Source organism: Odocoileus virginianus, chromosome 26 (genome assembly GCF_023699985.2).
Source record: "Odocoileus virginianus isolate 20LAN1187 ecotype Illinois chromosome 26, Ovbor_1.2, whole genome shotgun sequence".
Lineage (NCBI taxonomy): Eukaryota > Metazoa > Chordata > Mammalia > Artiodactyla > Cervidae > Odocoileus > Odocoileus virginianus.
This window is the reverse complement of record NC_069699.1, coordinates 9,330,228-9,355,363: the sequence shown is the minus strand read 5'-3', so window position 1 is coordinate 9,355,363 and position 25,136 is coordinate 9,330,228. Positions and strand designations below refer to the sequence as shown.

The 25,136-nt window shown below is 45.8% G+C and overlaps 1 protein-coding gene across 3 annotated transcripts in view; it reads right to left on the bottom strand.

Moving 5' to 3' along the window:
• Window positions 1-25,136, bottom strand: part of ITGA9 (integrin subunit alpha 9) — a 356,853-nt gene that overhangs the window by 12,463 nt on the left and 319,254 nt on the right. For all 3 annotated transcript variants that reach the window (XR_011483592.1, XM_070455417.1, XM_070455418.1), the window contains exons 25-27: window positions 24,777-24,896; window positions 21,182-21,283; window positions 3,986-4,105 (exon numbers count right to left, since the gene is read on the bottom strand). Coding sequence is in view for 2 of the 3 variants with exons in the window: in XM_070455417.1 (XP_070311518.1) it covers window positions 3,986-4,105; window positions 21,182-21,283; window positions 24,777-24,896 (342 nt within the window). In the remaining variant the exon portion in view is untranslated. The remainder of the gene's footprint in view (window positions 1-3,985; window positions 4,106-21,181; window positions 21,284-24,776; window positions 24,897-25,136) is intronic.

The window sequence follows — 25,136 nt, the reverse complement described above, 5'->3', positions numbered from 1 at the left end:
TTTAGTTAGTCCTTTAAGAGAAAAATATTTTTCTTAAAGAACTCCCTCTGCCAAGCTCCTTACTGCACTGTCACTTTGCCTGAACAGACAACGCACTCTGAATGTTAAGTGTGTTCATGAACCCTGCACCGAGGTTTACTTTTTTTTCCTTCCAAGGAGTACAATCATAATTTTATCTACGACACCAGAAGAGAAATGAGGTTTCATCTACTTTAAAACAACAAAACGTCCAGTTAGGCGAATTGTCCTTTGTCATAGTGAGTTTTAAAGAAAAGATTAAGATTTCACCCATATCTCGGAACAGCATGCATATGATAGACAAAAGATACCACTAGCCCTTTGCTGCTTTTTCCCTTGGGAGGCAGGGTCTATTTCCTGTCCCTTGACTCTAGGGTAGCATGTGACTGCTTCAACAGAATACAGTAGGATGATGCCTCGCCAGTTGTGGGCCAGCCTTTCAGAGAACTGGCAGCTCTCACTATGCTCTCCCAGAGCAGAGCCACCATGTAACGCATTCTGCTGGCAGGGCCACATGGAGAGGCCCTGAGTCTACAGGGGGAAGGAAGGGGCCTGGTGGAGTCCAGTCTCCCAGCCGTCCCTACGGTGACTGTCCTCACCCCCACCCTGTCCCCAGATCTCTCTCCTCTCCACATGGAATATCCATATGCCCTTCCCCACCTGGAAAACTCAAACCAAATCCAAGGTCAGACTTGAATGATGCCTCATTTGGGAAATGTCCTCTGACTATAACTGAGGGCTTCTATTAAGTGCTAAGCATTTGGTCTAAGTTACCTCTATACCTCAAGCTGGATATTAGGGTCTCTGTTTTACAGAGGAGGAAGCTGAGGATCAGAGAGGGCAAGCAACTCTCCCAAGGTCACACAGCTGGCAAGGGCAAGAGCCAGGGTTCCAGTTCACATCTGTCAGCTTGCAAAGCCTGTGCCCTCATCTACCGTGCTGCACTCTTCTGCCTTTTCATTCCCCTGGAGTGGGGATAGGGGAATTAATGGTGTTCTTCACAGTTTCCAGAACACTCATTGCCCAGCACTCACCACCCTCAACTACATTTACAGTCTGTATGCTCGATGGAGATGCATTCAAGGCAAGTCACAATCACTGTGGCATGCAGGCACCTAGCCCAGTGTTTGGTTCAAAGCAAGTATTCAATAAACATGAGCTGAAATCAAATACTGCTCTTGGACAGTGAGCAAAGCTGTTTGACCTACACGTCGTCACGTGCCAGCTTTCTCAGAACTGTTCTAGACCCTTCCTCCCACCCCCATTTAATGGCAGCCTTGCCAGGTGAAGGCCCCTTGACTACCCCTTCATGGCTGGTCCAAGGCAGAGAGTGGTATGTGCCTTCTTGGACCCGGGCTCTGTGGATCACACACAACTGGGTGACCTCAGGGTGCCGGCCATCCCATGACACCCTCTCCTGCAACGACATTCTTTAAACAAACACAGCAGAAGCAAAGCGAAGCAGATGACAACTGGAAGGAGGTGGGAGTGTGTGCTCAGGAGAGAGGGTGCTCTTAAGTAGCAGAGCGAAGTAGGGGCCAGAGGGAGGGCCTTCCCATCACAGGAGGGGGCGGGCACAACCACACGCTCCCCACTCCACGTCCCTGTCTGGCCCCGTGCACCCAGCCGTGGAGGACAGTGCTTCCTCTCTTCTGAAATGTCCACACAGGGACTTCACTGGCGGTCCAGTGGTTACGACTGCACTTTTATAATACAGGGGGCGCAGGTTAGATCCCTGATTGGGGAACCAAAATCCCACATGCCACAGTTCATGGTCAAAAAGCAACAAAAAAAAAAAAGAGAGAGAGAGAGAAAGAAAAGCAAGTAAAACACAAATACATTAAAAAAAAAGGATGTCTAAACTTACTTGAAATTTTTGGAATACAAACTAAAGCAACAGTGTGATATAATTTTAAAAAATGAATAAATAAAATGCTCATACAAAGACAGAGGAAGTCTCTCTCTCTTTCACACACACATACACCCCAAAGCCCTTGTTGTCTTCAGATCTCAAGCACTGAGCTGGCTTTGTTCTCTGCCCACAGACCAGACGCCTTGGCAGGAAGGAGTTGGAGTTGGAGAAAAAGGAGAATTAAGAATCTATCTGGCCATGCAGATTAAACAAACAACAAATGGACAGGTTTTTTTTTTTTTTTTTTTTCCCCAAAAAGACAATATCCGCTCCTGGCAAATATATGGGAAAACAGGCACTTCTGATACACTGCGTGTGTAACCTTTATAGAGGGCAATTGGCAATATGTAATAAAAGGCTTAAAATGCACACTTCTTCTGACTCAGTAATTCTGTTTTTAAAGCTTCCTTTTAAGAACATAATATAAGATTTTTGCAAATATTTGGCTCTAAGCATATCCACTGGTGCAGTTACGGGAAGTGTGAAGCCAGGAACCACCTGAACCCCAACATCTGAGGATGGGGATCCGCCGACAACTGCAGGCCAAGGACAGCACTGGACACAGGCTTTTAAAAACGGGGAACAATGTTCACAGCTCTGCGTTCAGAGACAGCGAGGCTCTGAAACAGTACAGGAGTGCCTTCAAAGTATGGGAACCAGAGGTGAACTTACTTTCAAGTGATAAGTTCAATGTATCTTTCTTCAAGCCTGAAACACTTTTTAGGTGAAGAATCTCTGAATTTAAAGCAATCAGTCCAAATGTCAATCTGAAAAAATGTGCCACAAGACACTATTTTTCCTGTTTCTAGACTTCTTAGATACTCTGAAGTATATATATATTTTTCAGATTGATAATTGAATCTATTGCTTTCATTTTAGATGTCCTGCACTTGAAAACATGTTAGGTATTTTACCAAAGAACTTAATACACTAAAATAAGTAGGTGCTATGAGAATGCCTGGTCTATTAGGTAGAGAAAAGGGTCAAAAGGTAAAGGGACCGTAAATGGTCACTTTTAGGCTAAGGGCTCCTGAGTACTTGACAACTTTTTTTCTTACTGATTTATATCTATGATTGATCAAGAAATACAAGTTATTTTGGAATCCCAAAGAAACTAATCATTTTAATTTAAAGCATCCATCCAAAATCATGTAAAAGGATGTCTCCACTTGCCTCTGAAACCCAGAACACTAGAGAAGCAGGAACTTGGGTGTCAGGAAGTCCCAGTTGGTGCTCCTCTAGGAGCTGGGAACTCGGTGGAAACGAGAAGAGACAGGACCCCACTCAGCTGGCACATTACCTTCCAGTGGAAGAGGCAGACCTTCCTCAGATAATGATTCTGAAACCATTACTGATGAATACAGAGGCTCCAAAGTTAAGGACCCCAAGTCCCTGAGAGCAAAGTGCAGAGCAAAGAAACTATCCTAGACTTGAGGGTGAAAACACCCCTCTTTCTTGAGAAAGTGACAAGAGGCAAGATGTGAAGGATGAGCAGGTGCTCCCTGTCGAAGGAAGCAGGGAAAGTCTGCCACCTGGGGCACCTACAAATGAACGCCCATGGGGCTGGGAGAACTTCTGATGGAGACACCTGGGCAGCACTCTGGACACATAGTCTATCTCCATTACTACAGTCCTCTGGGTGGAAATCTTTCCCATATTTCACATGGGAGAAGAACAGAGAGTGGCTCTGTGGCTCCTTTTCTCACGTTTATGATAAGTAAACAAGGTAACCATTCACATCCCAGTCCCAGCTGTTACTTGCCAAGCTTCTGGTTAGGAGGGAGGCTTCCATCATCCTGTGTTAGGACTGGTGGCAACTCTGTTAGGGAAGCCCCAAGAAGAAGAGGGTGAAATTCTGGGGTTCCCTCTGAAGTGGTCCAGTCCTCAGGTGTGAATGACCTCATAAGGAGTCAAGACTCCATTCACTGCCTGGAGGGGACCTTGCTCCAGGAAGGAAGTTCCAACATGAAACCTCTACCCTAGCTCTACCCCAGCAAGGCAGGAGAGCTGGGCATCTGGGCGGAGACTCCCTGGGGACCCACGATCTCCACTCACCTTCCAGAGCAGCACGGCCAGCAGCAGGAAGATGAGGATTCCCACCAGCAAGCTGATGGCAATGATCCAGCCCACGACGTAGCCTCGTGGCTCCAGATTGTGCAACGCCTCAAAGACCACCTGGGAGACAAACCAAGAGTGAGCTGGTTCCCCAACAGAAACACCCACCGCACGAGGGGGCCCAACCTGGGCTTGACACTGAGGCTGAACCGGAGAGATGCGTCCAGACTGCTGTTGCTATAAAACGGACCCTGTTGAACGCTTTTCTGGTGGTATTCTGATGGGTTTTTCACTAGGATCTGAAAAGGCACCTGAAGTCTCAATTCTTGAAGGGCTTGTAAAGACAACAATCTTGGTTTAAATACCACGAAGTGAATGTAAGCGTGGCGAAAAACTTGGACGAGGTACTATGTTCTTGATTCAGAAAAGACAATGACAGTCTCCGTTTTCTTATGGGTTTTGAAACAAAGGTCATGGGTGTGCCCTCCAGATGAGAGAGGACTTCTGAGTGTTCAGCGCACCATGTAACTTAGTGTTACACTGGATTAATGCCAGTTTCCCTAGGAGACTGTAGATCTCAAGGGCTAGGCACAGTCTGCCTTGGGTCACATGGTGATGCCTATGACACTGAAGGCATTCACTTGAGCAGCTAAGCCCTGGTCCCCAAAGGGAGTCATAGGTTCCTCAGAGCCCATGTCTCAGTGAGGCAAGCTGTTCCAACCTTTATGAACCATGGTGGTGTGCTGGCTCATTCTAATGATGCCAATTGTGTGCCTCTCTTCCCAGCTCCACATCTAAGGACATTACTATGGTATTCTGAAATGGTCCATCACGAGAGTATTTACACCCCTGAAATGGACACACGAGTCAGGGCTCCCACACCCTCCTGCCATTGTTTAACATGTATTAGCTCAACACCGACTGCATCCTTTGGCTCTGTTTTTGCCCCACTGGTCACAGTGGAGTTTATTTTTGCATAATTCAAAGCATCCATCGTGTTCTCTGTGGCCAATCCTCCCAACACCCCAAGGTCCCATTCAAGCTCCTCTTTGCTGAAGAGACAGAAATCTCTGTTCTGGGCAGCCATTGTCTCCCTTGGCAGACAGGCTGCCTGGCCCAGCCACAGGGCTTTGTCCAACCTGGTCCGTGTCCTTGGAATGTCTAGCCCCTCCTTGGGGAAGCCTACCTAAACCTTGCTCAACCCTGGAAGCCAGTTGATGTTTTGCCTGGCAGGAAGCCCAGGGGTTCTGCTCTCCTGCTCAAGCCTCAATGGGGATAGGACCCAGGACTGAGCTGATATAGCCTAGCACCATTTATGTTATCTTTTTAGGGCCTGGCTTCCCTCTTTCAAACATTTCTTGTATGCACCTCTGTGTCAGGCTCTGTGCTATCCTTGCAATCTCTGTCTGACTCACACAATCACCCCAGGAGGTATTCAGCACCATCCTGCTCTAGGCCATTTAGCTCAAGTGGAGTCAAGATTTGAACTCAGGTCTAGCCACCCCTGAAGGCCCACTCTAAGCTGGTCACTAGCACATCATAGAGTGTGTGGCTGATGGTGGCTCTTTAAAGACACTCTGTCAACTAAATGGATCATTCACTGTTTCTCCCTTGGTGAAAAGGAGAGCAAACGCAATCATCTTTGTCTCACTGTCTTCATTCATACAGGCGGGATAGGAAGGGGGCTGTGCTGGGGGAGGGGACATCCATGAGACAGATCCTGAATCCAAAATATTATCTCAAGGGAAATCAGGCAGAAGAGAAACCATTCCTTTCTATGTTGGGACAAGTCAAAGAAAACAGCCTACAGAACATAGCGGTCACTTTGGGGAATGGAAATGAGGTTTCTTTGTAGCATATACTCATTGGCTACGTGACCGTGGACAAGGTACTTTACCTCTCTGAGCCTCAGTTCTCTCATCTGTAAAATAGGGGTAGAACAGCCCTCCCCAGAGAACTCAAGGGGCTAACTCACACGACATACCTGGCAGAGTCCACCCCCGACACATGCTGGGTGATCCCATCAGTATCACTAGCATTGCTGGCAGGGAGGGATTTTTGTTTGAGGTTGTGCATGGTTGGCACACTTCTTAATTTAAAAAAAAAATGATTTATTGAAGTCAGTATACCTAGAGAACAGTGTAAGCAACCTATGTATGCAGTTGAATGCATTTTCATGAACTGAATGTGAAAGAGATTCTCAGATATGGGGCAACCCTGAAGAAGGAATACGTGGTGGTGAGGGGAGGTGTGATAGAAAGGGACTGTAAAGTCTGTCATCTTAAGCCTACTGTTTTCTATCTGATTCAGATTAGAGACTCCTGTCCTTAAAGACAGATTCACGTCATTGAGTCACTGCCTCTAAAAAGCTGTGGATCAAATCATCTCCCACACTCAGACTCTCTCGTGATATCAGGTACAGGTGAACGATGAGGTACCGCAGCCAAGAGGTGCGCCCTTGGGCAACCAAGATCATCTTTTCCGTTTCCTCCTCTGTGCAATGGGGAAGTAAGACAGTCTCTGAAGGTTCCTGGTCTCTGACCGCATAGTGAAAAGACTGCTGAACTTTTTCGTTGACAATGAACTGCTGAGACACGCTGTGGGCTCCATGGGGTCAGCTGTAAGCCCAGCCCCTTGGATCAGCCCGATGGCTGCACAGAGATGCTGCCTGCTGGCGGTGTCCAAAATCTGTATCTCGGCAAAGCCACTTTGGAGGTCCAGTTTTGTGGATACAGAGACAGTGAAGAGTATCCACTATAGTTTAGTCTGGCAAATTCCACAAGAATGCCCTGTCACTTCCCTGGAATGTGTGCTTAATCTTTTATTATTTTTAGTGATGCCGTTCATCATCTTGGACGTGTGCTTTATGCTTTGGCAGAGCTGGTTCCTACACATTTCAATTCTAATAAACTCATTGTGGGGGACGGTCTGAGCAGCTGGCAGTTCTAAGAAGTCACATCTTAGATAAAACCCAAAGGAATAGCAGCATGGACCACAGAGAGAGGCAGGAAGCACTGATAATCCAGTTGGTTGCCACCATTAATAAGCAGGATGATCCTGCCAAAATCCTTTATTTTAAATCAAAAGAAGAAGTGTTGAATCAGTCCATCATATTTTTTTTTAAATGAAAGCACAGTCGATTTAAAATATTACATTAGTCTCAGGTATACAGCATAATTGCACTCATCTTACACGCTAGTAAAGTAATGCTCAAAATTCTCCAAGCCAGGCTTCAGCAATACGTGAACCGTGAACTTCCAGATGTTCAAGATGGTTTTAGAAAAGGCAAAGGAACCAGAGATCAAATTGCCAACATCCGATGGATCATCGAAAAAGCAAGAGAGTTCCAGAAAAATATCTATTTCTGCTTTATTGACTATGCCAAAGCCTTTGACTGTGTGGACCACAATAAACTGTGGAAAATTCTGAAAGAGATGGGCATACCAAACCACCTGACCTGCCTCTTGAGAAACATGTATGGAGGTCAGGAAGCAACAGTTAGAACTGGACATGGAACAACAGACTGGTTCCAAATAGGAAAAGGAGTACGTCAAGGCTGTATATTGTTACCCTGTTTATTTGACTTATATGGAGAGTACATCATGAGAAACACTGGGCTAGAGGAAGCACAAGCTGGAATCAACATTGCCAGGAGAAATATGAATAACCTCAGATACGCAGATGACACCATCCTTATGGCAGAAAGTGAGGAAGAACTAAAGAGCCTCTTGATGAAAGTGAAAGAGGAGAGTGAAAAAGTTGGCTTAAAGCTCAACATTCAGAAAACTAAGATCATGGCATCTAGTCCCACCACTTCATGGCAGATAGATGGGGAAACAGTGTAAACAGTGGCTGACTTTATTTTTCTGGGCTCCAAAATCACTGCAGATGGTGACTGCAGCAATGAAATTAAAAGACGCTTACTCCTTGGAAGGAAAGTTATGACCAACCTAGACAGCATATTAAAAAGCAGAGACAAAAACCACTACAATATTGTAAAGTAATTAGCCTCCAACTAATAAAAATAAATGGAAAAAAAAAGAGAGAAGACATCTGAAAATGGGTAAAGGTTTCAATAAATTAAAAAATATATCAATTAAAAAAAAAAAGCAGAGACATTACTTTGCCAACAAAGGTCCATCTAGTCAAGGCTATGGTTTTTCCAGTGGTCATGTATGGATGTGAGAGTTGGACTATAAGGAGAGCTGAGCACCAAAGAATTGATGCTTTTGGTGTTGGAGAAGACTCTTGAGAGTCCCTTGGACTGCAAGGAGACCCAACCAGTCCATCCTAAAGGAGATCAGTCCTGGGTGTTCACTGGAAGGGCTGACGCTGAAGCTGAAACGCCAGTACTTTGGCCACCTGATGCGAAGAGCTGACTCACTGGAAAAGACTCTGATTCTGGGAAAGATTGAGGGCAGGAGGAGAAGGGGACAACAGAGGATGAGATGGTTGGATGGCATCATCGACTTGATGGACATGGGTTTGGATGGACTCTGGGAGTTGGTGATGGACAGGGAGGCCTGGTGTGCTGCAGTTCATGGGGTCGCAAAGAGTCGGACATGACTGAGCGACTGAACTGAACTGAACTGAATACAGCGTGGTGATTCCGTATTTTTACAGATGATACTCCATTAAAAGTTATTAAAAGATAATGTCTATAATTACTTGTGCTACACAATATATCCGTACTGCTTATCTATTTTATACATAGTTGTTTCTTAATCTCATCCCTGGTACCTCTTTAAATATCCCTTCTCCCCATCCCCAGTTATTGCTTAGGGTCAAGCCTGAGTTTCTCTCACCCGTATTATTTCAGGAGCCTTGGAGGAGCCTCTTTGCTGTTAGAGTTGCTTTCCTAAAGCACAGGTCTCATCACGTCACTTCTCAGTTTATACTACAGATGGTTTCCCTTTATACTGAATATACAATTCAGAGTATGTGTGCGTTCTCAGTCATATCCGACTCTTTTAGACCGTATGGACCACAGCCCACCAGGCTCCTCTGTCCATGGGATTCTCTTGGCAAGAATACAGGAGTGGGTTGCCATTTCCTTCTCCAGGGGATCTTCCTGACCCAGGGATCAAACCTGTGTCTCCTGCATTGGCAGGCAGATTCTTTACCACCGAGTCACCTGGGAAGCTCCCGCTAGGGAGTTAGGTAGGCCTGTTAAAACAGTGCTTTTCTCAAATTTTAATTGTGTAAGAATCACATGAGGAATCTACTTAAAATGCAGATTCTGAACAAATGGGTTTGGGTTGGGGCCCGAGAGTCCACATTTTGGTTACACTCCCTGGTGATGCTGATGCTGATGCTGCTGGTCCATGGACCACACTTTGAGTAGAAAGGGGCTAGAGAATACTCCAGGATGTCGTAGAAAGGACATGCAATCATCTTTTGTCTGATTTCCAAGACTTACATGATAATAAATGGGAAAAATGATACATGCTATAAAGCTATATGAAAAAATCATTATCAATTTAACATATACAAAACTTCAGCTTTGCAGAAAAAGTAGGAGTTTTTAAAGTAAATAGGTGTTTTTTTTAATACTGTGGGTTATGTTTTCCTTTTTCATACTTTAACTATTTTTTTTTTATCTCCATAGGCAAAATAATTTTTTTTCCCCATACTTTAACTATTTTTTAAGAGTTTGAGCATTTGGAAGCCAAGTTGAAAAAAAAATTAAAGGGAGAGGCTCTGCTCCAACATCTTCTGTTCCAAGAAGACTGACTTACTCTGCTTTTCTCAGCAGGATTAATCATTCTCTGAGCTTTTGGAAACAATTGTCAACCTCTCTTAACAGAGAAAACCTGTGATAGCACCCCAATTTGTAAAACAGAAAAACCGTGGAGGTTTTCTGTGTATAAAGAGGGTGGGCAGTTAGAGTCCTGCCGGATCAGCCTCCCTTCCCAAGCCAGTCCCTTCTACCCTAGCCCCTGAACCAATTCAAGGGAAGCCACCCTCCACAAGGGTTAGTTTTGAAACCACTATGGAGCACTTCATCATCCCAGTTCTAAGTCCTCCTCACTCTGTAACATAATGATGTATCTTCCTTTCTATGGACGCCAGTAAACTTTGAATTCTTATAGAACACGGATTTGAATGCATGTTCTCCTGTCACCTAGACCAAGGTAGTAATCCATTATGTGATTCATGAATGTGCAAATTAATAAATCCAATGTCCTCTCTGCCATAACATTAGATGAAGTATGACTATGATTCACTCTGCAACAAAAGAAAGGGAGAGATTTGAAGCTAGAGTTTTTGAGTGTGCTTTTCTTTTTTCTACTTCAAAAATAAATCAGCAAATGTTATTTCTTTTGAGAGTCCTGGCCATTCATCCATCCCATCCATCCATTTGTTTGTCTGTCCACCCATTCAACAAATGTATATATAGGACCTAATATGTACCAGGCACTGTGGGGATCCTTTGATCAATAAAACAGGAAGTCTTTGCCCTCATTGAACTTCCAGCTTACAGAGAATACTTGCCAGTTTAGACACATAAATGCAAAATTATAATTTAGAAAGTGCCCCCAAGGAGAGGTTCATGGTTAGAAAAGACTCTAAGATAAGCATGGAGTCAGTAAGAAATACTTGAAGGACTGCCTGAGCTGAGAGTTAAAGGATAAGCAGAAGTTAACTAGTCAAAGAGGGACAGGAACAACATTCCAAAAAGGAACAGCATGTGAAAAATCTCTATGGCAGGAGACAGCTTAGCAGGAGTGAGAAACTGCCAGCAGACAGTACAGTTGGAGCAAATGGAATGAGTAAGAAGCCAAGGGAAGATGATCAAGATGAAGCTGGAGAGACAGGGAAGGGCTGGAGACTGTGTTAAGAATTATATGCTTTACATTAAGAAGCATGTGACTTCCATCTGAAAACTGGCCCCATATAGCTTTTCGATGGCTGCACTAAATCAAGCCAAACCTGCAGTTATTTTTATCATAATTTCTAATTCCTAAATAGCTTGGTTTAATAGGTTATTTTTCCTTTCATAAAACATTGAAATTCAAGCTTCTCATTCTCCTCCTTTATTCACTTAGAGAATTGCTCCAAAAAGCAATGTAGACCCTCTTTTGTCTTCCTGAGGCACAGTTTTGAGAATTCCTTATAAATAATCCTTAGAAATCATCAGATTCATTCATAAAACTATCTGAGAAAATTGTTAATAAGTATAGGAGGAATAAGGGATGCTTTAAATACTGCATTACAGATACTGTGGAATTAAACCTAAAAAACTAGAGAGAATTATATGCTTTATCTTAAGAGGCATGGGAAGCCAATGGAAGTTTTTAATTAGGGAGTGACATAGTTTGCATTTTGCAAAGAGCACTGTGGCTGCAAAATGAATATAGGTTAGCAAGGAGAACTTTGTGTGGGGGTTCAAGGAATAGGTCCAGTAGGAAGGCTATAGAGGAAGTGGTATTGCCAAGGGAGATCCACACTCCCAACATAACAGGAAGTAATGAGAAAGGAGGAAAAAGACTGAGGCTGAGGGGGAGCCTGCAGGTTTCAGAGGGTGGGGGGAAGGAGGCTGAAAGATGGGGCAGCAGAAGTTCTGATTAGCGAAGGGATAAACTGTCACACAGTAGCAGACTGAGGCTGGGGGGCTTGCGTGTCAGGCGTTAACTAATAAAACATAAGAGAATTGAGGAGCCTGAGGATCTGTCTGGCTCAACAGATTCTTAGAGGAGGATAGACATGGGGCGGGGGCAATGGCAGGCCCATACGCTGGGCATCCTGCCTGCTGCTATAAACTTGAATGCACCTGAGGCTAGCAAGCTGGCATCAGGGAACCAACTTCCAGCCTGGGGCAGCTGGCAAGCCTAAACCACAGCACTTGATTCACTTGCAGGTTTCTGGAAACTTTTATGTTCTGACCACTGTAAATATGCTTAATGTCATAGCTGGAAATGCTCAGGTCTCTAAAAGGCCGGAGAATATGAGCGAAATAGAGTACAGCTGGCCCAGGCCTGGCTGGACAGGGGGCTTCTAGGGCTGAGGGGAGAGCTCAGCATCAGCAACACCAGAGGGAAGACTCAGATCCAGGCCCCCCAGCTGAAGGTCAATTACAAGGGCAAGATGCTTTCCATAATCGACATCACACACAGGTCTCACAGAGGGAAGGAATGTATGTAAAATAAAACGTGGGAAAAGAAGAACATCTGGAACAAGGAAATGCCATTTTCACCTGCTTCTAATTACATCTAACAGTGGGGGAGGGGGCAGGGAGAAAGGGCTGTGGGAGCTGGAGGAAATGTTCCTAGTGGAACCACATCTTAAATCGCTCTCAGAATAGAGACTTCAGAAAGCAGCCCAGCTCAGGGGAGTCTGAAGACTCAGACTTATGGAGATGACATCAATGAATACAAAATAAATTGCATTTGGCAAGCTGGTTGTTGCAAGTCTGTGCTGTGATAAACAAAGATGTCAAACTTGCCCCTGGCTGCTGGGTTTCAGGAATTCCTTGCTGTTAGAATTTGCAGAGGGATGAGCTAGACTGGTGCTGATTCCTTAATTGTTAAGAATGGGTCACATTTGTTGAGAACTTACTGTGTGCCAGACATGGTGGTGAGAGGTTTTATATCTATTACTCCTGAGAAACCTCATGACTGCTCTTTAAAGGGGCGGGGGTGGGGGGGGTGGGGGGGGGGGTGGGAAACAGCTCCTTTACCGCAGGCTAAGGAGGGCCCTCGATGAGTGCTAATTCTCTTGATGAGTAGCTGTGCATCTGGTTAGGGACCAGGCCACAACAGGAAGAGTTCCAGAATCAACAGACCACTAAGTTAGAACATGATGTGCTTCTGAGGTCACCGGAGCCAAGGGTCTCTCCGAAGACGACGGGCCAGCTGTTCACCACCCATGGCTGCGTTTCCTACCAATCTGCCGGAGTGGTGCTCCACTGTGTGTGGGCCAGACAACAGGACAGCTCGGGCCTCAGGAGCAGAGGGTGAAGGGCGCCTTGGGCTTGCAAACAATCGGCCTTACGCCAGACCTGGCTCTTTCACTGATAAGCTGCGGCATCTCAGGCTGTCACCTGGGAGCCTCAGTTTCCGCATCAGAGAGTAGGAGCAATGATACTTCGCTCACAGGGTGACATGAGAGTGTCAGGCGATAATCGCATCAAATGCCCAGCACATCACAAGAGCTGAGCATAAATGAACGAAAATGAAGTTGTTAAGCAAAACGGGGCACAGGAAGGCCCGCCGAGCCGAGCCCCCAGGGTCTGGGTGGGGACCAGTGTTCAATGCTGCTGGCTTTCTGCTCACGCCTCTCAGGGCCCTCGATCAGTTCCCTACATCCAACCCCAGCTTTACAAGCTTTCACCTCTAGCGGATGGCACCGTCAGAGGCTGCATTCCCTCAGGGCACGGGAAAAGGGGGAGGATCTTGGCGCTGGATATTTCCTGGGCAGCCTCTGGCCAGTGGCTGACACACAGCAGGAAGGAGAAAGCCTACTTCCCTTGCTTCAAAGTAGAACTTTGAAGTATTACTTGAGCTCCAGAGCTCTGCTGAGCCCAGGGCCCCCTGGAATCCCACTTTTGTTTCCCTCGTTCTCCTTCCCTATCCTGTCTCCTCATTTCTTTCCCCATCTCACTGGGAACACTTCCTTTAAAAAAATTGTTGTACCCACATCCTCATCTGAGGGTCTGTTTCTTGAGACTCTATCCTCAGACATCATCTGACTCCTCCTGTAGGCTGACCTTCCCCTGTCCACTTAGAAAATGCCTTCCGTAAAAAAAAAAAAAAAAAAAAACAAAATGCCTTCCATATTTGTTCAGGGATCACTCCTTCCATGCAGCTTGTCCTAACCTCTTCAACTAAGGCTTTCCCAAAGCCACACTGTGGTGTGTGTGTATGTATAGGTGTGTGTGCTCAAGCATGCGTGTCTGCACACATGTGCGTGTACAGTGTTTACCTTTGTGCTATGGGAGTCTTGAGGCTAACTTTTTTTTTCTCATTCATGTTTATTGGAGGTCCAGTTCATGTTTAGTTAAAGAATTTGAAGGATGGGACAGAAGCCTTGCCCTAAAATACAGCCTTCCATAGCAGTGGTTTCCTATTTCCATAGAGCCCAGGGATTTGGTGAGGGCATGTAGAGGACCCCCAGAGAAAACAGAGATACAAACGGTGGTGAGTTACAGGCACCCCACCTCTGACTCAATCAAAGCACATTTCAATTTAGAAATGGATTCTGTTGCTTGAAGAAATGATAAGCATGATGATAGCGGGAAACCACTGGTTTACAGTAAACCGATCATGACTCTTGAGGTTTTGAGGGAGGGAGAAGCTACTCTTCATTTGGTTCCTCCCATCCTTGACCATCTCTTCATGCATCTCTTCACCCATTTCTTCAATGGATGTGTGTGTTTAGTCCCTCAGTCATGTCCGACTCTTTGCAATTCCTTGGACTGTACCCCATCGGGCTCCTCTGTCCACGGGATTTTTCAGGCAAGAATACCGCAGTGGGTTGCAATTTTCCTCCTCCAGTGGATCTTCCTGACCTAGGGATTGAACCCATGTCTCCCATGTCTCCGGCATTGCAGGTGGATTCTTTACTGGCTTCCCCATCAGGGAAGCCTTAGGCCACTATTAACTGACTGCCCATGTGATATACCAGGCGAGGGGCTTTGCATCAAGATGTCATTTGATCCCTCCCAACCCCTTAGGACAGATACTCTACATGTGACTGGCAGAGATTGCTAGACCTCTACCGATACAAATCTACCTGTCCACTTCCATCTCCTGGGTCATCATCGTTTCTAGCAAGTCATGGTCACAACTTTCCTGTAGCCCCCTACGATCTACTGTCCACACAGTAGCCTATGATTTTTACAAAATATACATTGGATTATGCCATTCCCTGCTCAAAACAAATGCTTGCAACAGTTTCCCTTTGTAACTGCCCCGAGGTGTTATATGGTGTGACCCTGCCGATGTCTCCCGTCATGGATGTCTCCCGGTGTCTCCCGTCATGGATGTCTCCCGGTGTCTCCCGTCATGGATGTCTCCCGTCATGGATGTCTCCCTGTGTCTCCCATCATGGATGTCTCCCGGTGTCTCCCATCATGGATGTCTCCCGGTGTCTCCCATCATGGATGTCTCCCGGTGTCTCCCATCATGGATGTCTCCCTGTGTCTCCCGTCATGGATGTCTCCCGTCATGGATGTCTTCCTGTGTCTCCCGTCATGGATGTCTCCCGTCATGGATGTCTCCCTGTGTCTCCCATCATGGATGTCTTCCAGTGTCTCCCATCATGGATGTCTCCCTGTGTCTCCCGTCATGGATGTCTCCCGGTGTCTCCCATCATGGATGTCTCCCTGTGTCTCCCATCATGGATGTCTCCCGGTGTCTCCCGTCATGGATGTCTCCCGTCATGGATGTCTCCCGGTGTCTCCCGTCATGGATGTCTCCCGGTGTCTCCCATCATGGATGTCTTCACCACTCACCAGGTGCTACCGCCCTGGTGTTTCAGCCTTGAACACGCCAAGCTGTCTGGGTCTTCACACAGCTCTCCATCCTCACTGGGACACTCTTCCCTGTGCTTGGCAGGCTAACTCCTCCTCACTCTCTAGATTTCAACTTCTTTGGAGAAACACTCTTTAGATTTCCCTCAGTCTAGAGCAGGTTACTCCCATGGAACTCATCTCAGTTTGAAAAAAAAAAAAGCTGTTTGCTTCTCTTTTACCATCTGTCACCCCCTCGTTAGCTCTGGGAGGGCCTGGAGCATGGCTATTTGGTTCCCCATTGCATCCCCAGTGCCTTGTACATCGCCTGGTCCATAGCAAGCCCCCAATAGAGTATTCATCAAGTGAAACTTTAAATAGTGACAAACAGCAAACTATACTGGGGTTTTTCTAAATTTGTTATGATTAGAGCTTAATTCTCACATGGGGGTGGTGGTGAAGGGAGAGGACTGCCTACCATCATTTGATGATGACAGAGAATGGAGGTGTCTCTCTTCTTCCTCCTACCTCTTGATGTAACAAGAAGGAGAACTCTCTTGCTGGATATAATGTAATTTTAACTGTAATTTGGCATGTAAACAGTAAAGTACAAGTCATAGTCTATTTGGTGACAGAAAACTGTAAGCTTGGTTCAAGATGCAGTAAACAACAAAGGAACTACAGGTGGTACCTTCTGGAGTATCTCATCCACCACCTTAGATGATGCCCTCTGGTTGAGATATGCTGGTGTGCATCTTGGGGTGGTGGGGGTAGTGGCAGGAAGCAGCGTGGAGGGGAAATCTCCAGGGAGAAGAAACTAGCTTTCCCACGTTATAGACGAGAAAAGAGAGGCTCACAGAACTCACCTGATACCTGTAGTCACACCACTGGGACGTGAGGGAGATGGGATTTGAGGGCAAGCTTTTCTAATTCCCAAGTGGGAAATGCAGTGTTTCCTGTTCACAAAGAAAAGGCCAAACTAGAACGACTGACTTCCCAGAAGGGTCAAGACTGGGAAGTGAACTTGACCAACTTCAGAACAAATGAAGCTGGAACTTGCTGGCCTGATCAATTTGTACTTGAGAGGCAGGTTTATTCAAAAATGAAAGCAAGGTTGCAACTATGGAGAACAGTGAGGATATTCCTTAAAAAACTTGAAATAGAACTGCCATATGACCCAGCAATCCCACTCCTGGGCATACACACCGAGGAAACCAGATCTGAAAGAGACACGTGTACCCCAGTGTTCATCGCAGCACTGTTTATAATTGCCAGAACATGGAAGCAACTTAGATGCCCATCAGAAGACGAATGGATAAGAAAGCTGTGGTACATATACACCATGGAATACTACTTAGCCATTAAAAAGAATACATTTGAATCAGTTCTAAAGAGATGGATGAAGCTGAAGCCCATTATACAGAGTGAAGTAAGCCAGAAAGATAAACACCAATAAAGTATACTGATGTATATATATGGAATTTAGAAAGATGGTAATGATAACCTTATATGCAAGACAGAAAAAGAGACACAGATGTACAGAACAGACTTTTGGACTCTAGGGTAGAAGGCGAGGGTGGGATGATCTGAGAGAACAGCATCGAAACATGTATATTATCAAGTGTGAAACAGATCGCCAGCCCAGGTTGGATGCATGAGACAAGTGCTCGGGGCTGGTGCACTGGGATGACCCAGAGGGAGGGGATGGGGAGGGATGTGGGAGGGGGGTTCAGGATGGGGAACACATGTAAATCCATGGCTGATTCATGTCAATGTATGGCAAAAACCACTACAATACTGTAAAGTAATTAGCCTCCAACCAATAAAAATAAATTAAAAAAAAAAAAGAAATAAAAGCAAGGCTGCAGCCAGGAGGTTCCATTCTGGAGTCTGAATCAGACTGAACAGGGAAGCCCCCACGGGGGTAGGAGAACCGGGTCCAGTCAGGAGGGGCTGGCTGGGCCCCAAGGGAACCTGGCAATTTTAACAGAGAGACTTTAAAACCAGTCAGTGTCCTTTCCAGGGTGGACACTTGCACTTGTCAAGGACCTTTTATCCAAGACGGCGCAGTGCCCTCCTGTATGACTGCGTGGCTGCAGGAGCAGAGAAAGGAGCACCTGGATGAGAGTCAAGAGGTCCGGACCCTATCCTTGGCTCAGCAATGTGAGAGCCAGGGCAAGCTGCCTCTTCCTCCTAAGCATCAGAGGCTCTTTGTTCACTCGAGGAAAAAATTTGGGGGTTCTAACCCAGGGAGGGCACCGTGGAGTCTCTGGGGACTTGTAAAAATCATGACCTGTCTCCCCACCTGTAGGGTGAGAGATGGTGATGTCAGAGGACTGTGGGAGGGAGGCGACCACCTCTTTGGACATGTGGTTCCTGTGGCAGTAGGAGAAGGCCCCAGAAATTTGCCCTATCGAATCAGAAGTAGCTCATTCAAGCACGTTAATTCTTAAAACAAAGGCCAAAGCGCAAACACTCCTCAACCACCTATGGACAAAAATTTGCACATTCTCTTATCAATGGAGCTGACAAAATGGTCTAAATGAATGAACAGAGACTAGCTCAGAAGGGAGCCCTCAATGAGCCACGGATTAGATGGCCCCATGCTGCCTGTAGTGTTAGAGAAGCACATGGGAGCGGATGCTCCTCACTTTTTAGCATCCTTCCAGTGCTGGGGAATCCTCCTATGGGTGAATCTCAGGATGAGGGGGAGGCTGAACTACAATAGCCAAAAATGCCAGCCACCTGCTCTTCCTGGGGGGCCTGGCTCCCCAGAGACAGGGGCCTAACCTCAGCTAGGGAGAGGCTCCACATGACTCTAGAGCACGAGGTGGAGAGAAGCCAGGGAAGCAGTGCCCAGGGCAGCAAGCCAGGCTCTCCCTGGGGCCTGCCCCAGCCTGTGGTCCTGGCCCTGCAGGTTTCTCACATGCCCATCAGGCTCTCCAACCTCACCAGCAGTTCTGAGAGCTCCCTGATATCATCCTAATCCATTCTGATTCTGCTAAGAGGAGACAGGATCAGCTTCTCCTGCTGGCACCCAGAACCTCAACCTGATGCCCACTCCACATGGCAATGGCTGATTTATCCATTTGTGGATCTCCATGTCCATCACATATGTTGCTATTTCAAAGTACTAACAAAACAGATTTGCTCTGTAACTCACACAAGCCTCTCATATGGCCAGAGAAGGGAGTCTGGGGTGGTAGGTCTCGGCGGCAGAGCTGTGTGCTGTAGATTCTTGGTTTGCCCCCAGGGAGTTTCTTGCCTCAGCTGTTGGCAGCTCTCCCAGAAAAGTTGAAAGGGTTGGGTTGGACATAATAGGAAATTCAGTGTATTATACTGGCACAGTCAGCACTGAACACAGTCACTCAGACCCCATCCAGAATTCTCAGGTTTGAGTATGTACAAAGCCAGGTAAGCTGGTGTGGTTGGTCTTGGACACATGGCTAACACTCCGCCTGGCAAGGGCACCTCAAATGTATTATTAATAAAAAAGGAAGATGCCTCAAACATCAGTACGTATTTCCAGCTATTCACCCGTACACTCTGGAAAGCACTCCCCATACCACGGCATGAAAATAAAAGACACGATGAGTCCCAAGAAAATTATCTATATTCCCTGTCAGTTGAATTTATCACCATGCACACTTTATGTGCTTAAAAACAGATTGCTTTCCTTTTCTCACCCACACCCTGCCCGCTACCAGCTGCAAATACACTTCCTGTTCATTCCAAGGCCATACAAATGTGGTGCCTGATCTCCAATCTTGTGAAATTTTGCCCGATTTAAGTTTGGTGGCTAGCCTCTATGGAAATTTCCCTTCCGACGGACGATTGACAGAGTGCCAGGCATTCAGAAGAATCACGCAGGGAGGAACATGTTTGTTCTAAAAAGGCAAACCTTTCTACTCAGAAAGGATTTTTTTTTTTTCCTGCCAGGAAAGTTGAGAACAGATTATAGTACTTCATCTTGGCTCATGGATTGAAAGGCAAACTCATGGAAAGGAGAAAGATAGGGGCACTGCGGCATTCTGAAGGGTGTTCCTTTTTTCTTGGGAGTACCAGAAAAAAATCAGTTGAAAATGAGAGCTCCTTCCAAAGAACTCTTGATAATGAAAGTATCACCACAGTGCTCAAAATGGAACAGTAATTAATGGAAGTGGTATTTTGGGGGTTCACAGGTGACCCAGAATCCAACAACGGAACGTCAGGCAATGTCTTTCTGGATCCCACAGCTCTATGTTTTAATCAAAGGCAATGCGCCCATGATAGTTTTTTCATTTACCCAAGGGATTCCACCTGTAGGAAACCTATTAATTACTTCCGTTAGCTCTTAATTGGGAACAGTGTGGTCTACCAGAACATTCCAAACCTGTCCTGCTGGCCACGTATCTCATCCTATAAAGCTTTTTAACTGGAGCTGTGACAATGACCAGTGACTCTGCATTCTTGTTCACTCCCCAGATGAAGGCCTGGATTGGCAGTTAAATGCCCAAATGGAAGAGAGGAAAAGACAAAAGCCAACTCCAGATATTTGATCTCCAGAAACAGTGACTCTGGGAGTGAAGGACTTCAGCATCATTCCACTCCATCCCATTCACTTTCTGTTATTAACGACCAGGTGGACAATTTCTCGATGTGAGTCAAGGAATTTAAGTCTGCCTCCGAAAGTTCTTCCCTGAACTGGGCATGGAATACCCACACTCTGGGGTAGCTTTAACATTCTCACAGATTCTTATTCCTTCTGTACCAGCTGACACTCTTGTCTTCTGCTCAGGACGGAGGGTTCATGGAGGTCCTAGGGATTCATTTTCTATATGTATCCTTCCTAGCCAGTGTCTTATTGTTGAGTCTCTTAGCTCTGATCCCCATCCTAACATTTAGACATGCAGTGTCTCCCTTGTTACTAGAAAAATAAATTAACATGTTTTTCTTTGCAAGCAAATAATGTTTGTGAATTTTTCACTTCTGTAAAATTGTCACAGCAGTATTGACTCTTTCAAGAGAGGGTAAAGTCTCCCTGGAAAGAAGTAAATTCCAGGAAAGGAGATGCAAAAAGCTAGCATCATTGCATAGCTTATTGGCAAAAGCAGTTCAGAGCTTGATGTCTTCCCTTTCTATGTACCTAGGACCTGAGTCTGGGTGTCAAAGGATGCACCTCCCCTCCTGACCCTGAAAATAATAAGGCAGCAAAATTCCAAGACCACCCCTTTCCCTCCCCTATCTGAACTCCCAGCTGCAACACCTCCCATCTTGAGGCTGCTTGCCAAATACACTTCACAGAGGATATGGGGGGCAGGTAGAGAAGGTTACTCAACCAACTTGTATTTAAACACTGAGTGTTTATCCATGGAGCAAAGTGATTGGGAAGGCAGATGAGGTTTCAGGGAAAGGTCTGAGAAAGATAAAAATAGTCTTGGTTCTAGAATGGAAATGCAACAAGCACTGTCAAGGGTCCTTCCAGACAATTTCTCTTTTGGCTAGTCATGGCCAGGAGCTCTCACATAACAGCATCCTGGAGAACAAGGCTATCACAACAAGAGCAGACCACAGTTCCCCTTGGGGGGCCTGGAAGCCAAGGCAGGCAAGGTCGTGGGTCTACCACAAAGCTGACATCTCGGCTTAGAGGCCATCATTATCCTCAAATTCTAGCATCAAGTCTCCCAAGTCACCCAGATTCCTTCACCCTTGGAAAAGGGCTGTGTGTGTTGGTGGGGGGCCGTCGAGGTGGGGGTTGTACTCACCGTCATCTCCTCCGGGTTCCCACTGGCAACCTCCACCACTCTCAGGGAAGGGTCCACCTTCACCTTGGCGTGGGTCATGAACTGGATGACAGATGAACTGTCCTGAGGATGAAACAGTATGATTCGCTGTAAGACTTTTCAGTCACAGTGACAGGGCCCTGAGATCCTAGGTGGAACTGAAATTCTATGATTCCATGTAGACCAGACAGAAATTTCTATCACTGAATGAAGCAGAGATTTCCAGTCTCTCTCCTGAGGATTTTTTCATATCACAGTGGAAGCTGAAAAGCTCTGGAGTTTTGCTAAGTCAACACATGCAGGCTTGTGTGCTGTGGTTTCCAAGCAGCAGGAGCCAGATATTTGGATCTTGGTATTGACATATTCCCCAAAGAGTAGAGAATAAATAAAGCTGTTGAATTGTGTACGATAAATCTAGGTCTGGCCTTCCACAGACGGCATCTGATTTACATTTCCCAAGCATCTTCCTGCCTTGACCACAACCCTCAAACTCTCCACATGAGTTCCTTTTAGTTCTTTCTTCACTCTTAAATGAAGCTTTTGCATTGAGGGGCGTGGGGAGGGGGAGGTCAAAGCCCTTTAAGTGGGAAAGAGGGTGCCAGACAGAGAGATGAGAAGGAGAAAGCATCTGGCTTGTAATAAGTCAAAGGTCTGATGAGAAAGGGGATGGGGGTGGTTGGGGGAGGAGGTTCGTCCCAGGTAAGACTTGGGCAGAGCCCACCAGCCATTGTAGGTAGAAGCCTTAGCGTGGGCTCAGATTTAAAGCCACCAATACAGATAATGAGAGAATGGCTCCAAGGCAGGGATGGAGAAGGAGTCTGGAAGAAGAGAGGGGCTGGCAACACTATGACTCAGGAAAGGGCCAGAACATCGAGACAGTGGTCCAGATGGGGCTGCACTGACTACTGAGAGAGAAGCAGGCTGGCTCCCATCGTGGAAACAGAGGACAGATGGCCAGAGTACTCTGCACCCCACCTGTGGGGGCAGCTGGGCTCTGCCAGAAAGGTGTCTTTCTATATTTACTCAGGTTGCCTGCCCCGCAAGGAGGCACATAATGATGCCAGCTTTGGCCCACATCCGGTTAAACCCACCCCTGCAAAAGGAAAGAAGAGAACTGTCTCTACAGAAAATAGTTCCAAGGGGCTCAGCTCATCACTTCCAAAGAAACCACAAAGACCTTCTAGGGAGGACACCTGGGGATGCCACCTGTGGAATTTACCTGGGAGTTACACACTAATTATTGTCCTTTTAAAAATAGCAATAAAACACATTTGGAATGCTTCTCAGAAGCTTGTCACTCAAAAAAAAAAAAAAGAACAAAACCAAAAACAAAAAACTGCTTCAGTAAGCTCATACTGAGCAGTAAATAATTTTCTATGCAGATATCTTTTACCAGTTCTGTAAATTTATGGTTTTATGGGTCTGGATATACTGTCTCTTCAATCTTGGATCATCATTATCATCATCTTGGATATTGCTAATGACAATAATAATGATGATGACTGTCAAAGTTAAAGGCTGAGCAGATTAGGAGGCATGGAACAGATCTCCTGCAGTTGTAGATAACAAACACTTCGACAAGAAATCGGAATCCTCAGATAATTAAAAAAATCAGATCCTACATTTCAAATAAAAACTTGTTAAGGTCAAAGCAATTAAACTGCAAATTCCCTTGTCTGGGGCAGACCTCCAGGTCAAAGGGAAATAAACAGAAGCGGCAGCCCAGGAGAGCCACAGGGCTGATGCTGCTCCGTGTCCTTACGGAGGTGAGGAGCCCTTGGAGTTCCCAGGGAGGTGTGGCTGGCTTTGGGCCTGACAGAGGCTTAACTCCATACCTGAGATTTCTGCTGGTTCCTGTAGAATATCTGCAAGGAAAATGGTCCTCCAACACCCACATACGATACCCCATGGCTTCCTGCTGTCTTGGGGTATAGACTGGGCTGGATGGCCCATGGGGACAGCAGTCAACAGGACATATTCCTTGGTAAAGGGTAGCTACTGATCACAAAGAGAGAGATGCAGACACCAGGCCGGAGCTGGGGACAAGGAAGGCTTGAGGCTTTGTGATTCAGCAGAAATGACTGATGTGCAAGCAGCAGCCATCTGGGCTGGGGCTGAAGAAGCAATGAGAGTGGCTTCCCAGCACCAGGGCCGTATCAGGACTCTGTCAACAGTGGCAAGTATGGCACAGGCAATAAAACTCTCACCAGGGCCACTTGTCAAGAAGAGGAACAGGATGGGTAAGTGTACAGAATCATCATCACCCAACCTGGCCTGGGAACCCAGGCCAGGAAGGCACTTCCTGTGATGTGATATTCTGGAATCCAGGGGTGACCAGGGGTGCTCTGGTTCACCTCGGGTCTACTCCCAACTCCATCCTTTTTAACAGGAGAGAGGTACAACAGGGAAGCAGTGCCATGTGTGCCCAACTTGCCCCTAGCCAGTTTCCCTTCAAAGCACCCATGGAAAGCACAACTCTTTAAGCTCTCCACCAGCCAGAGACGGAAAGTGGGTAAAACATCCCGTATTCCCCTCGCCTGTGACTTATCAGGCCAACATGTTGCTGCCACACCCAATTAAAAAAATAATGCTATAATGACTGTTCTAAGGATATTCATTTATACACTGACAGTTTTATATGGACTGACACATACAGTTTTTCCAAAGGAAAATAAAGAGAATCTCTGTGGCTAACCTGCCTATTTTATCTTCCCGTGATTGTTTTAAAAGCAATTTGTTGGATGTAGCCTTTCATACTAAGCAGTGCTTGTGTGAAAATAATTTACAGTGAATTTGTATGATTTTTTAACCACTTTTATAAACTCATATGAGCAAAGTGATCTGAGATTCAATAGGTGGATTTCGTGAAACAAGGTGTCATTTAAACAAGGGGTTGGCAATCTATGTTTCATGGGTCAAAGCCACCCCTTTGCTGGTTTTGTAAATAAAATTTTATTGAAACACAGTCACGCCCATTCGTTTGAGTATGGATTACGGCTGTTTTCACAACATAATGGTGGAGTTGAGCAATAGCAAGACACTGTATAGCCCACAGAGCCTAAAATACTTACCGCTGGCCCTTTACAGAAAACTTTTGATCTAAAATGTGCAAGTAAAAGTCTGAGAGCGACTTTCCTAATGATCCAGAGGCTAAGACTCCGAGTTCCCAGTGCAGGGGACTTGGGTTCAAGCCCTGATTGGGAAACTACATGATACAGCTAAGATCTGGCACAACCAAATGAATAAAAAATAAATATTAAAAAAAAGTCTAAGAAACAACTGTGCAAACAAAACATCTGGGGTTCTTGCTTAAAAAGACATGCTGATTTGGTAAGGCCTGAGTGGAGTCCAAGACTCTGCAGGTCTAAGAAGCTCCCAGGTGATGCTGACACTGCTGGTCCTCGGACCACACTTTGAATAACAAGGGTCTGGTATGTTTCCTTGGCATTCTTCTGAAGCAGAATTACCCATGGTGCTGGCCAGGGCAGTTTTAAAAGGGGCAGGTAGACTTTTTCCTGAGGAAACCAATTCAAATGTTTTTAAATGAACTCTGAGAGGATAGTTCTTCAGGACTTACCTTCTTCAGTATTTCTGTGTTCAGCAGCATATAAATGTCTATAGTACGACTTTCTTCTTTAGCGAGTGCACTAAGGTTACAGTGCATTGTTAGGCAAGAAATTCCTGTTTTTTCACAGTCCTGAGAAGAATAACCAGAAAATGGTCAAACTGTATTAAGAACAAAGACAAGAGTACAACATTTACAGAATAGGCATTTATAGACACAGAACTGGTATTTATAGAACACAACATGTATAGAACTGAGGCCTTTCTGAAAGTGAAGTCGCTCAGTTGTGTCTGACTCTTTGCGACCCCATGAACTGGGGCCTACCAGGCTTCTCCATCCATGGGGTTTTCCAGGCAAGGATACTGGAGTGGG